This window comes from Sinohyriopsis cumingii, chromosome 14, assembly GCF_028554795.1.
Source record: "Sinohyriopsis cumingii isolate HCF-2022 chromosome 14, ASM2855479v2, whole genome shotgun sequence".
Lineage (NCBI taxonomy): Eukaryota > Metazoa > Mollusca > Bivalvia > Unionida > Unionidae > Sinohyriopsis > Sinohyriopsis cumingii.
This window is the reverse complement of record NC_142974.1, coordinates 1,627,343-1,639,465: the sequence shown is the minus strand read 5'-3', so window position 1 is coordinate 1,639,465 and position 12,123 is coordinate 1,627,343. Positions and strand designations below refer to the sequence as shown.

At 35.1% G+C, this 12,123-nt stretch overlaps 1 protein-coding gene across 2 annotated transcripts in view; it reads right to left on the bottom strand.

Moving 5' to 3' along the window:
- LOC149783084 (toll-like receptor 2 type-1) overlaps positions 1 to 12,123 on the bottom strand; it is a 30,909-nt gene that overhangs the window by 9,894 nt on the left and 8,892 nt on the right. The window contains exons 1-3 of one of the 2 annotated variants that reach the window (XM_089931298.1): positions 5,894 to 6,037; positions 4,653 to 4,786; positions 1,511 to 4,360 (exon numbers count right to left, since the gene is read on the bottom strand). In XM_089931298.1, coding sequence (XP_089787424.1) covers positions 1,511 to 3,834 — 2,324 coding nt within the window. In that variant the 5' untranslated portion in view covers positions 3,835 to 4,360; positions 4,653 to 4,786; positions 5,894 to 6,037. Of the gene's footprint in view, positions 1 to 1,510; positions 4,361 to 4,652; positions 4,787 to 5,893; positions 6,038 to 12,123 lie in introns of those variants that run through there. The other variant, XM_089931297.1, reaches the window with a different exon arrangement.

Below are 12,123 nucleotides of genomic sequence, written 5' to 3'. Positions count from 1 at the left end.
TTTTCTCAAAAAGTCATGCTATTTTTTCTATCTTTAAAATCTGCTTCATACACCAGACAGACAGACAAGCGAAATGACATTCTGTTTTCATAAATTGTCAACATATCTCTCCCCTCGTAATTCGCTCTGTGGCAAGTTATAGTTATAACTATCTACTCGGAATCGACAATTTCTTGATTCGGTTAAGTTTGAGCGTTGTCGTTAATATGAATGCAACTACGGAACAAAACTCGAAAGTGATAGTCTATCTTTTCCTAACTGATGGACCCATCGATATCCATACAATCAAAATACAGAATTAAAGATGGCAAGTTCTGAGGAATATTTAGCCCCAAACATAGGGTGTACTTGTTTATTCAAATTATAGGTTGTTATAAAGAAATTCACGTGACGTTACTCATTAAATTGCCAATGAATTGCTTGTTGTAATGATAGTATGCAATACGAGGTATATAATTGCCACGTTGCTCATTAAATTGCCAATGAATTGCTTCTTGTAATGATAGTATGCAATACGAGGTATATAATTGCCACGTTACTCATTAAATTGCCAATGAATTGCTTGTTGTAATGATAGTATGCAATACGAGGTATATAATTGCCACGTTACTCATTAAATTGCCAATGAATTGCTTGTTGTAATGATAGTATGCAATACGAGGTATATAATTGCCACGTTACTCATTAAATTGCCAATGAATTGCTTGTTGTAATGATAGTATGCAATACAAGGCATATAATTGCCACGTTACTCATTAAATTGCCAATGAATTGCTTCTTGCAATGATATTATGCAATACGAGGTATATAATTGCCACGTTACTCATTAAATTGCCAATGAATTGCTTCTTGTAATGATAGTATGCAATACGAGGTATATAATTGCCACGTTACTCATTAAATTGCCAATGAATTGCTTCTTGTAATGATAGTATGCAATACGAGGCATATAATTGCCACGTTACTCATTAAATTGCCAATGAATTGCTTCTTGTAATGATAGTATGCAATACGAGGTATATAATTGCAACGTTACTCATTAAATTGCCAATGAATTGCTTGTTGTAATGATAGTATGCAATACGAGGTATATAATTGCCACAGTGAATTGAATAACCCTACCATAAAAATAAATAAGGTCCTATTCATGTTAACATAATGACTAATCCTCAATAGTATTGTTTCAAATAATATGATTTAAAACATGCGTGCGTTGTATATACGGTAAGAGACTACACAATAAAAAACTGAATCCATGAATGTAAGACGGAGGGAATTAGAGCAGACCCATAGGAAAGAAACTTCATCACAAAGAGGTTGAAAGACTAACATAGGTTTCTTATGAAGAACTATTATTCATCGATAAGTCTACAAAGTAATATAAGATACGAACAATTTAAAGACTGCAAATGCGTTCATGCATGATAATGACTGATGCTAAATTTATGTTATACCCGAAGTGAATCATTCGAATATAGAATTTAAAACTTATGTGCAATACTTATATTACCCGTCCTCCCGTTTAGCAACTGCAGCAAAGTCTAACACTTGTCTAGCAATCACGTCCCAATCTGGAGTGATCTCAATGTCGTTCTCTTTTCTTGTCCATGTTGCTCTTGTGTGAGTTTTTATTTTTCTCAAGAAAGAAGGAAGCTTTCGTTTCAATACGGTACTTTCCACTAAGTATATTGTAGGTTTTCGTTGAAGATCTGCCTGATTCAATTCAAATCGACACCAATCACTCTCAATAAAATCTAACGTAACTAAAAAGATTATAACATCACTCCGAGAAAAACATTCTTCGATTTCTGAAAAAATAAATTTCCCTGGCCTAAAAATATTTTCTCCCATAGCCAATACTTCCTTTTCTCCGAAATGTGTCTCCAATGCCCTCGTAATCCTCGGACAGAAGTACGTTTTGGCAATATCATTATCACCTGAACAAAATGATAGGAAAGCAGGATATCTTTTATTCTTGAGGTCGACCATTTCGTTATCGCATTTCACGTAGCCATTCACATATTTTGTTCGTTCTTTGCGCCGTTTTTCTCTCCTTCGTGTATATTGACTAACCAGTACAATGCAAAGAATAAACAAACCTCCAATGATGCATAGAACAATAATAAATGGCAGTTTCATTTGAAGATTACAATAATTATCCAAACTGCGAATATTGTCTTTGTCTATTTCTTTAATGTAGAACTCCTGTCCACATTTATATGTGCTTCTGCCTTTAAAATGTATTTTTGACTCCGTCAGCCATGACAAAAATAAAATATGTTCACAAGAACAAACGAATTTGTTTCCTTGAAGGTTTACAAGAAGATCTCGGTAGAGGGGAGCGGTGTTGGTATATGTTGCATTTAAGCTGTACGAATAGTTCATAGATGAAGCATTGCTCGGTATGGAAATATGCAACCTACCCGAGTTAATTGTGTCAAGATCATGTGTCACGGTGGAGCTTATTAGTACAGGACCATTTTCACTTAGATCTAGTACTCTCAAGTTCAACAAATTTCTGACATCACCGTCGAAATGCACAATTCTATTTCCTTGAAGGTTTAGCTCTTTCAGATTTCGAAGAGAAACAAATAATTTCCTTGGCAAAAAACTTAAGCCATTCCAGGATACATCAAGAATCTCGAGAGCTTCATTGTTTGAAAACATTTCTTCAAAATCAGGAAAGTGCTGCATAGCGCTTAAGTTGTTACGTTCTAAACGTAACATCTTTATATTCGGGAAAGCGTTCAATATTTTCGGTGAAATGTATTCCAATGAATTTTGTGCGACAATCAAAGATTTTAAATGCAAAAATATTAGATTCGTACTAAAATTTAGCCATCTAATATTTAAATTACTGATATCAATAAATTCTAGTAATATAGATCCACAAGAAAATTTTAAATAAACATCTATTATTCGTATCTCGGACTGAGAGAAGACGATATCATGAGCATAAACATATCGTAAAGACCCCACCAACTTCAAACATCCCTTTGGGTTAAAAAGAATAATGTTGCGAGGACTGAATGGAGAAAAGAATGCTGGTATAGACGAATACGAAATATCTAATTCCCGTACATTTGGAAACCATTCAAGGTTCACATCTCGCGGTATCCAATCCAATGAAGTTCGTGTTACATTCAAGACTTGAATAGATGAGTAAATATAACTGCTATCGAAAGAACCTATTTTTGTACCACTAACGTTTAGAACTTCAAGACTTTTTGTTCTGATTGACTCAGAAAATTCAGGTCCAAGAACTACTGGTTCATCTTTGTTACGTTGAATACGACTTATGTCCAAATATTTTAACTTTGGCATTGCATTTCGGAGCGCCCAACTTAAATCATCTAAACGTAGATATGGATTGTCACTCAAATCTAAAGTTGCAATGCCTGGAGTATTTAGGAATACGCCAGATTCTAACGAATCAATTAAAAAATGTATTCTAAGAACCTTCAAGTTATCCAGGCCATGTAGAGAATTATTCGACACGCGTGAACCTCCAATCGTGCTAGCTTTTATGGTCAGTTCCAATACCTGACTCCAGCCGCTATCTTCAAACGACATTCGGCTGAAAAAGTCTCGTCCGGCTACCTTTTGCAATTCCACGATGCTAGAGTTTAAGGGAAGGACAATGGGAAGCAATGAGCTATCATTTTCGGCGTTGACTCCGTCAAAGTTACATTTGACAGTGATGAACAAGCTTCTACTTCCTGTAAAGCATGAACAGGAAATGGAGCATGCAAATGATAGTTTTACTCGATAACCAATACAGATGAAAAAAAATGCCCATAAAATTATATTCGTATAGTTTTCAATGTGTCCCATCCTTAACAAATTACATGGAAAATTATTTAAAACCTACTGGGAAATGATCATATGCTTAAATCAGTTTATTCCACTGTGGAAGCAGGCTGCCTCTGAACATGTTTATGCTTGATTTGCAAACAGCTCATTGTATAGTCTATGGCATGTTCTAATCTTGTTCTTAAATGCTTTCAAACGTAATTCCAGAAACAAACAATCGGTTGACTTGCCCATTGATTTGTGTTGAAACGTAATTCCCATAAATTAACACTCGGTTGACTTGCCCCTTGATTTGTGTTTAAACGTTATCTCTGAAACAAACACTCTGTTGACTTGCACCTTGATCTGTGTTTAAACAAAATCCCCGAAGAGTACGCTCTGTTGACTTGCCCCTTGGTTTATGCTTAAACAAAATCCGCGAAAGGTACGCTCTGTTGATTTGCCCATTGAGTTGTGTTTAGATCAGATGGTTAACATTTGATATGGATTCAAGTTATGGCAGTGTCTTTGATCACAGTCAATGCTGGACGAGCTGGGATATGTGCACCTAAACAAAAGAAAAGGTAATGCTTTTATCAGCATCCTATGTTTTGACTGGCAATGTATTATATAGACATACACATACACAGTAAAAGGAGAGTGATGGCACTTGATTTACTTAAATGCATAATACAAACTAACAACGAAAAAATAAATTAATGGAAAAGCTAATTAAATTGATATTTCACAATAAAGATAAATGCTAAAAAAATGAATCAGGTATATATTGTATGATAAGTAATTTGTCCTTCAAATAATAAGTCTGAGAGAAATATAAACATGGCAATAAAACCACATACCTGAATTTCAAAGTGTGTTAACTTCTCAAACGGTATTCACTTCATATATCCTCCTAGTTTGGTAGAGCACGCAGTTAAATTCCCTGTTTTCGATTTGTTCTATTTAAATCGTCACGTTCTACTCTGGTGGGTAGCTGTAAATGTAATATGGTTTCAAGCTTTGACTGTCTCTTTCATGACAAAGACCGGCTATCTGAATACCGGAAGGAATATAAAAGTTAATTTGACTCAGTATAGCACAGTATAAATGTTTGTAAAATGATACACGCCAAATCTGTAAAGGGTTCCATCCAGGACAATTTATGTTAGGCTTTACGAGAAAACATTCAAAACAACGCATTTGGAAGAGATCCTTCTCATTTCTTCATATGAGGAGACAGATTGCAAAACTTGGAATCGTTCAAAGGCAGTTTCTTTAACCTGATGTCTTTTGAGGGTAGACATTGGCACAGCTAAGAATGAAGTACTCAGTGATAAAATTAATCTGCAGACAACATCATTTTAATATCTTCGAAATTGGACATCTCTTTGAAATCTTTACCTCATTGTTACGTTGATGTATGCTTTAATTTTGTTATCAATTATAATCCGAATCTGAAAAGAAAGCTTCGTTGACATTTATCGCTTGATTTATCTTATGTTGCAAAAGATCCTTGCCTGCTGATATAGATATCCTTTGAGATGGTTTCATGTATTTACGGCTTCTTCTATGACAGACCTGGATATCTGTATACCTAACAAGGAATAAGTTGATGTATTCTAATGATATCGTATGTCACGATTGGAAGATTTAATATATCATCCATTATTAAAGCTCAAAATATCACCAACTATAGTTATGAATCGATTGAGTTTAACGTCTGCAAAAAATATGGCCCAGTTTATTCTGCGTACAGACGTACAATTTTTTAAGGAGATAGGCGTACAAACAAACAGCCATACAAAGATCCTAGTATGGATGCATCACGGATGCATCAGTTCATGCCGTAAAAAGCAACATGTATCTGTACTCTTGTTTTATTTACCTATCCAATTAATTATATTTAATTACCTATAAATTCGTCCTGGCATAACTACATGAAATGTCTTTGCATCAATGTTTTCACGAGAATGAAACAGTAATGCTCAATAAGGGAATATAGCCCTTATATAAAGAAAGAATGATAAATAAAATAACACAGACCTCTACAATATTCAGTCAGACATAAAGATTGATAGCCACAAAAATCAAAAGTATCTACCTGAAATCGAATTTGTTTTTACGCCTCCAACGATATTCACTGAATAAAGGTACGCGGTACTGATATATGCTTTTAACGTCCTATTCCGCGCCGTACACCTTTATTTCTGTCATATGAAACTTTGTGATGATCTGACTGGGAAGGTAGAAGTAACAATTGCAGTATTTTCTAGTAATGACACTCTCTTTAAGGACATAATAATGAATCATCATTTGGTGTTTTGTAAACGGAAGAAAAGTAAGACACGCTTATATTTGTAGTATACGTTTCGACTAGCCAAGTTATTTTAGATATTATTGTATCTCAAGGAAGATGCATTATCAATGATGGTCAAAGTGGACAATGCTACTATACCTTTACTGACCTACCTACTACTATCTACCACTGTCCATATGTCTCAATTTTACAAATACAACAAACCTTTGAATGTGATTATCAGCATGCTCTTTATAACCCCTCACTTAACATTATTCGTCGTCCTAGTTACCATCTCTCTCTCTTAATCTATCTGCCTGCCTCTAGAGATTCCATTGTACCATTTCTTATTTTGTCCAGTGTTAGGTCTCTTATATATGTCTCCGGCATGGTGCCCCAGTATTGGACATCACTAAAAACCGCCACACTACAGCCGTCATAGAGATATGAAGGACAAATCGTTAAAGCCACGTTAGAACTTCAAGTCACACACACACACACACATTCCAGCATATTCTGTATGATACAAAGCGAAATGTAATAGCTGCATTCCAGCATATTCTGTATGATACAAAGCGATCTGTAATAATTGAATTCCAGCATATTCTTTATGATACAAAGCGATCTGTAATAATTGCATTGCAGCATATTCTGTTTGATACAAGACGATCTGTAATAATTGCATTGCAGCATATTCTGTATGGTACAAAGCGACATGCAATAGCTGCATTGCCGCATATTCTGTACGATACAAGGCGATCTGTAATATCTGCATTCCACCATATTCTGTATGATTCAAGGCGACCTGTAATAATTGCATTCCTGCATATTCTGTACGATACAAAGCGATCTGTAATATCTGCATTTCAGTATATTCTGTATGATTCAAATCGATCTGTAATAACCGCATTCCATCATATTCTGTTTGATACAACGCGATCTGTAATAATTGCATTGCAGCATATTCTGTATGGTACAAAGCGACATGTAATAGCTGCATTGCAGCATTTTCTGTATGATACAAGGCGATCTGTAATATCTGCATTCCAGCATTTTCTGTATGACACAAAGCGATCTGTAACATCTGCATTTCAGCATATTCTGTATGATACAAAGAGATCTGTAATAATTGCATTGCAGTATATTCTGTACGATACAAGGCGATCTGTAATAATTGCATTGCAGCATATTCTGTATGATATAAAGCGATCTGCAATAACTCCATTCCAGCATATTCTGTATGATACAAAGCGATCTGTTATAACTGCATTCCAGCATATTCTGTACGATACAAAGCAATCTATTATAACTGAATTCCAGCATATTCTGTATCGTGCAAAGGGATCTGTTATAACCGCATTCCAGGATATTCTGTATGATACAAAGCGATCTTTTATAACCGCATTGCAGCATATTCTGTATGATACAAAACGATCTGTAATAACCATATTCCAGCATATTCTGTATGATATAAAGAGATCTGTAATAATTGCATTGCAGCATATTCTGTATGATACAAGGCGATCTGTAATAATTGCATTCCAGCATATTCTGTATGATACAAAGCGATCTGCAATAACTGCATTTCAGCATATTCTGTATGATACAAAGCGATCTTTAATAACTGCATTCAAGCATATTCTGTATGATACAAAGCGATCTGTAATAACTGGATTCAAGCATATTCTGTATGAAGCAGCTAGTTCCTGTTTATGCAAGCTTTATGATGATATGCAGGTGAAATAGTTAATATGAGACCACACATCAGCCTAACCCCCTGTGCTGTAACGACTAATATAAAGGAATCAAGCTACGCATCTATCTCACCCTTCACACACACACACACACCGGAGCTATACTTATCAAATGTCCTCCGCTACATGTAAGACAGATAACTCTGCCGGAACTAGACATGCGCAGTTATCCTGTATCAACAGATTTGTTTTGGTGATATGCATTACATTTGTTTTAAAATCATCAGAAATACAATATAAGATTTATGGAAGACGTAACATAGTCTCACATGATACCAAAGGAGTTAAATTTTGTGGAGCACTACGGAAACTATAACTCTTATATAATGGAACAATCTCAACTGGTTATGTTGTTTGTTGCACCAAAGTCATGTGAACTTGATCCAATTCCAACATCACTGCTGCTTGAGTGCTTAGATCCAGTATTGCCTGCACTAACTGATGTTATTAATACCTCTCAGTCATCTGGGGAATTCTCATCATTTTTCAAAGCTGCCATTGTAAAGCCTCCGCTGAAGAAACCAACACTAGACCATAACGATTTAAAGAACTACCGCCCAGTTTCTAATCTCCCATTCATTTCAAAAATCTTAGAAAAGGTTGTTCTATCCCAGCTTGTATCTCATCTAAATTCAAACAGTCTTTTTAGCAACATACAACCTGCATATCGCCCTTGCCACAGTACTGAAATTACTCTTTAAAAAGTAGTTAATGACATTATTTCTGCATTGGATAGTGGAAAGATTACAGTCCTCACCCTCCTTGATTTGTCTGCAGCATTTGACACAATAGACTATTACTTCACCGTCTCCAGCATGTATTTGGCATTCGTGAAACAGCCTTACTGTGGTTCAAGTCCTACTTGGTCAACAGGACACAAATTGTATCTGCAAATGGAATACTCTCCAACCCAGTTGATCTATGATGTGGTATTCCACAGGGGTCTGTTTTGGGACCTGTTTTCGTCATTCTGTACACTCAGTCGCTCTCAAGTGTCATAGATCACCATTCAGTGTCTCATCAATTGTATGCTGATGACACGCAAACATACAAAACTAGCCACCCAACTGAAGTTGATGCACACATTCAAGGTGTAGAGAGGTACATTTCTGATGTGAAATCATGGATGACTTGTAACAAGCTGCAGATGAATGATGATAAAATTGAGGCCATTCTGATCAAAACACATATAGTTTCTCATTCACATCCTTTACCTAAAACAATAAAATATCAGCAACGCCAACATTAAATTCACACAATCGGTACGAAACCTAGGTGTTACTCTGGACAGTACTCTCACATTACACCAACATGTGATGAACATATGCAAGGCTGCATATCTTGAGCTGAGACGCATCAGCTCAGTACGCAAATATCTTTCCGTTGATGCCACTAAAACACTTGTGTGTTCATTAGTACTTTCAAGACTGGACTATTGTAACTCAATTCTGTTGGATCATCTCAATATCTACTCCAGAAACTTCAAAAAGTTCAAAACACAGCTGCTCGGATCATACTTAGAGTACCACGATTAGAGCACACCTCCCCGCTGCTCTGTACCCTACACTGGTTATCCATTCGATCCAGAATCAAGACAAAATTTGTTCTCTGTGCTACATTTTACTGTCGGACTCAAGTCCAAAATACCTATCTGACCTCACTCATGTGTACACACCAGCAAGATACTTACGCTCCGCTTCTGAAAATCGTATACTCATTATTCCAAGTATGAAAACAAAGTCATATGGAGAGCGCTATTTTGCATACCAGGGCCCATCAACGTGGAATGAATTCCCCACTGAACTTACACACAAAGATACAGTGATCACCTTCAAGAGGGCTCTCAAAACTCACTTATTTCGACAGCAAGAGCAAAGTTAAGGACCTAATGATGTTTCCTACCTGAAATATTCTCAGCATGTTTTTTATTTTTAAAAAATGTTTTTCTAATTTCATGTTGTTTGTTTTTGTAATACCATTATTATGTTTCTTATCTTATAGGTGTTGTCTAAAGTTGTAAAGCGCTTAGAGCTTCTAAAGATTAGGCGCTATACAAAGACCTCATTTGTAACAATTATGCATTTGGATCGTCCGCCATATTAAATCATTTAACATTACTTCCATTTTCATTGTCCTTTCTCGGCGTGCCATATAGTGAAAGAACCTGAAGAGATCGTAGCAAATATGGCGTTGAAGATAATTAAAATACTCCAAACTGAAAAGTCGTGACCAATATGCATGAAATCTTATAACGACAACAATGTGCCTGGTTACCTGACTCCCATTTGTAGTCTGAATTTCGAATGTGCAATGAATATATCAGCTTTGTATTGGTTGTTGGATGTTCGTTATAAACAAGTGTATTTTGTACATAATTATATAAAGGACATTGGAACATTAGCACGTTCGAGACTAAAGGCAGGCACATCAACATACTCAGTATTGAAAATGATTTGGAATAGCATTGGAATTTCATACGTTTGTACTTTTGGACTTATGATAAAACCTTTGGGTTTATTTAGTATTTAATTTCCAATACTGTAAATTTTTTTTCAACTATGACATTGAATTATATATATATATATATATATATATATATATATATATATATATATATATATATATATATATATATATATATATATATATGGGTTGGTGTGTACTTTGGATTTTTAACAAAACTTGAACGATATTTGAGTTATATCTCTATGATGTCTACAGTGTGGCAATATTTACTATTGTCTAACTCTGGGCCACCACGCCGCAGACATATGTAAGAAAATATCACAAAAAAATGAGACCTAAGACTGCGTGGGAAATGGTAAAATGGAATCTAGAGAGGTAAAATGGAATCTAGAGAGGCAGGCAGATAAATTAACCGTACAAGAGAGAGATAAATAACTATGACCACGAATAGTGGTAAATACCGGGGTCATAACAAGCATGCTGATAATCACATTCAAATGTTCGTTATATTGGTAATATATATATATATATATATATATATATATATATATATATATATATATATATATATATATATATATATATATACCGTGGTAGACAGTGATAGGTAGGTCAGAGGAGGTATATTAATCTGTTCAGTTTAAACATCATTGATAATGTATCTTCCTTGATTTACAATATCTAAAATATCTAAAATAACTAGTCGAGACTTATACATGAAATATAATCGTTACTTACTTTACTTCCGTGTAAAGAATGAGTCATTATTTTGTCCTTAAAGAAAGTGTCACTACTTCGAAAGTACATCTATTGTTACAGTTACCTTCCCGATCAGATCGTAACACTTTTCATATCACAGAAAGACAGATATACGGCGAGGAGTAGGAAGTTAAAAGCACATATATACGATGGCCGATTGCAGCCGCGTGCATGTACAAATCTCTTTTACTTTAATATGTTGATCTGTCACGTACACTTCTGAGCAAAATGTGTACATGTACTAGTCTCTCTTCCTGTAATATGTAGACCCGTCACATATAAAATGTGTACAAGTACAAATTCATGTTACTTTGATATTGCATTTGGCGGCCTCTATCGGCCATCGTAACATATAATGGCACTTGCATTTCATTGTATTATGAACAGAAATAATTTCATCAGAATGAGCTTTATTTACAATCTGATTATTAACGTAACATAAAATGACATCTGATTTGCCCACATTAATTATGCATTAATCTTTCTTTGTTGTTGCACCGCCAACAAACAGATTACAATACGCTTTCGTTTTTGCTCTGTACAAACAAGAATATACGGTTCAATCTTGATATTCAACAGGGTGCTGATATAAGCTGTTACTACCAGTTCAAACATAACACCGGAACTACTCAATCAAACGAAATGAAACACCAGTGTTCTGTAACAAGTAACAATAACAATTTTACTTTAACAGGACTCACATTTTAAACACTGTCAAACTTGGAACGTCTGACTGACGTTTCGGACTTGATACTACTGCCTTTCAGTGCGTGAATGAATACTTTTGCAGCTTTTAAATGTGAAAAGCCGTGGAAGCATTCCAAAGGGCTCGACTGTTGGTTGGATTGTGGAAAACAATTCCAAAAGGTAATTATGAATATGTAAATTGTTGTTAAAGAAGAAGGGTATTTTATTCGATAATGAAGTTCATCAACTGAATAGGAATTAAGAATGCAACAAAATGTGCACTACTTGTCTGCTTATTATTATTTGCATAAACGAAATATGGATTTTATTAAATAACGTGTCAGTTTGATTTGAAATTTACAGGACAGA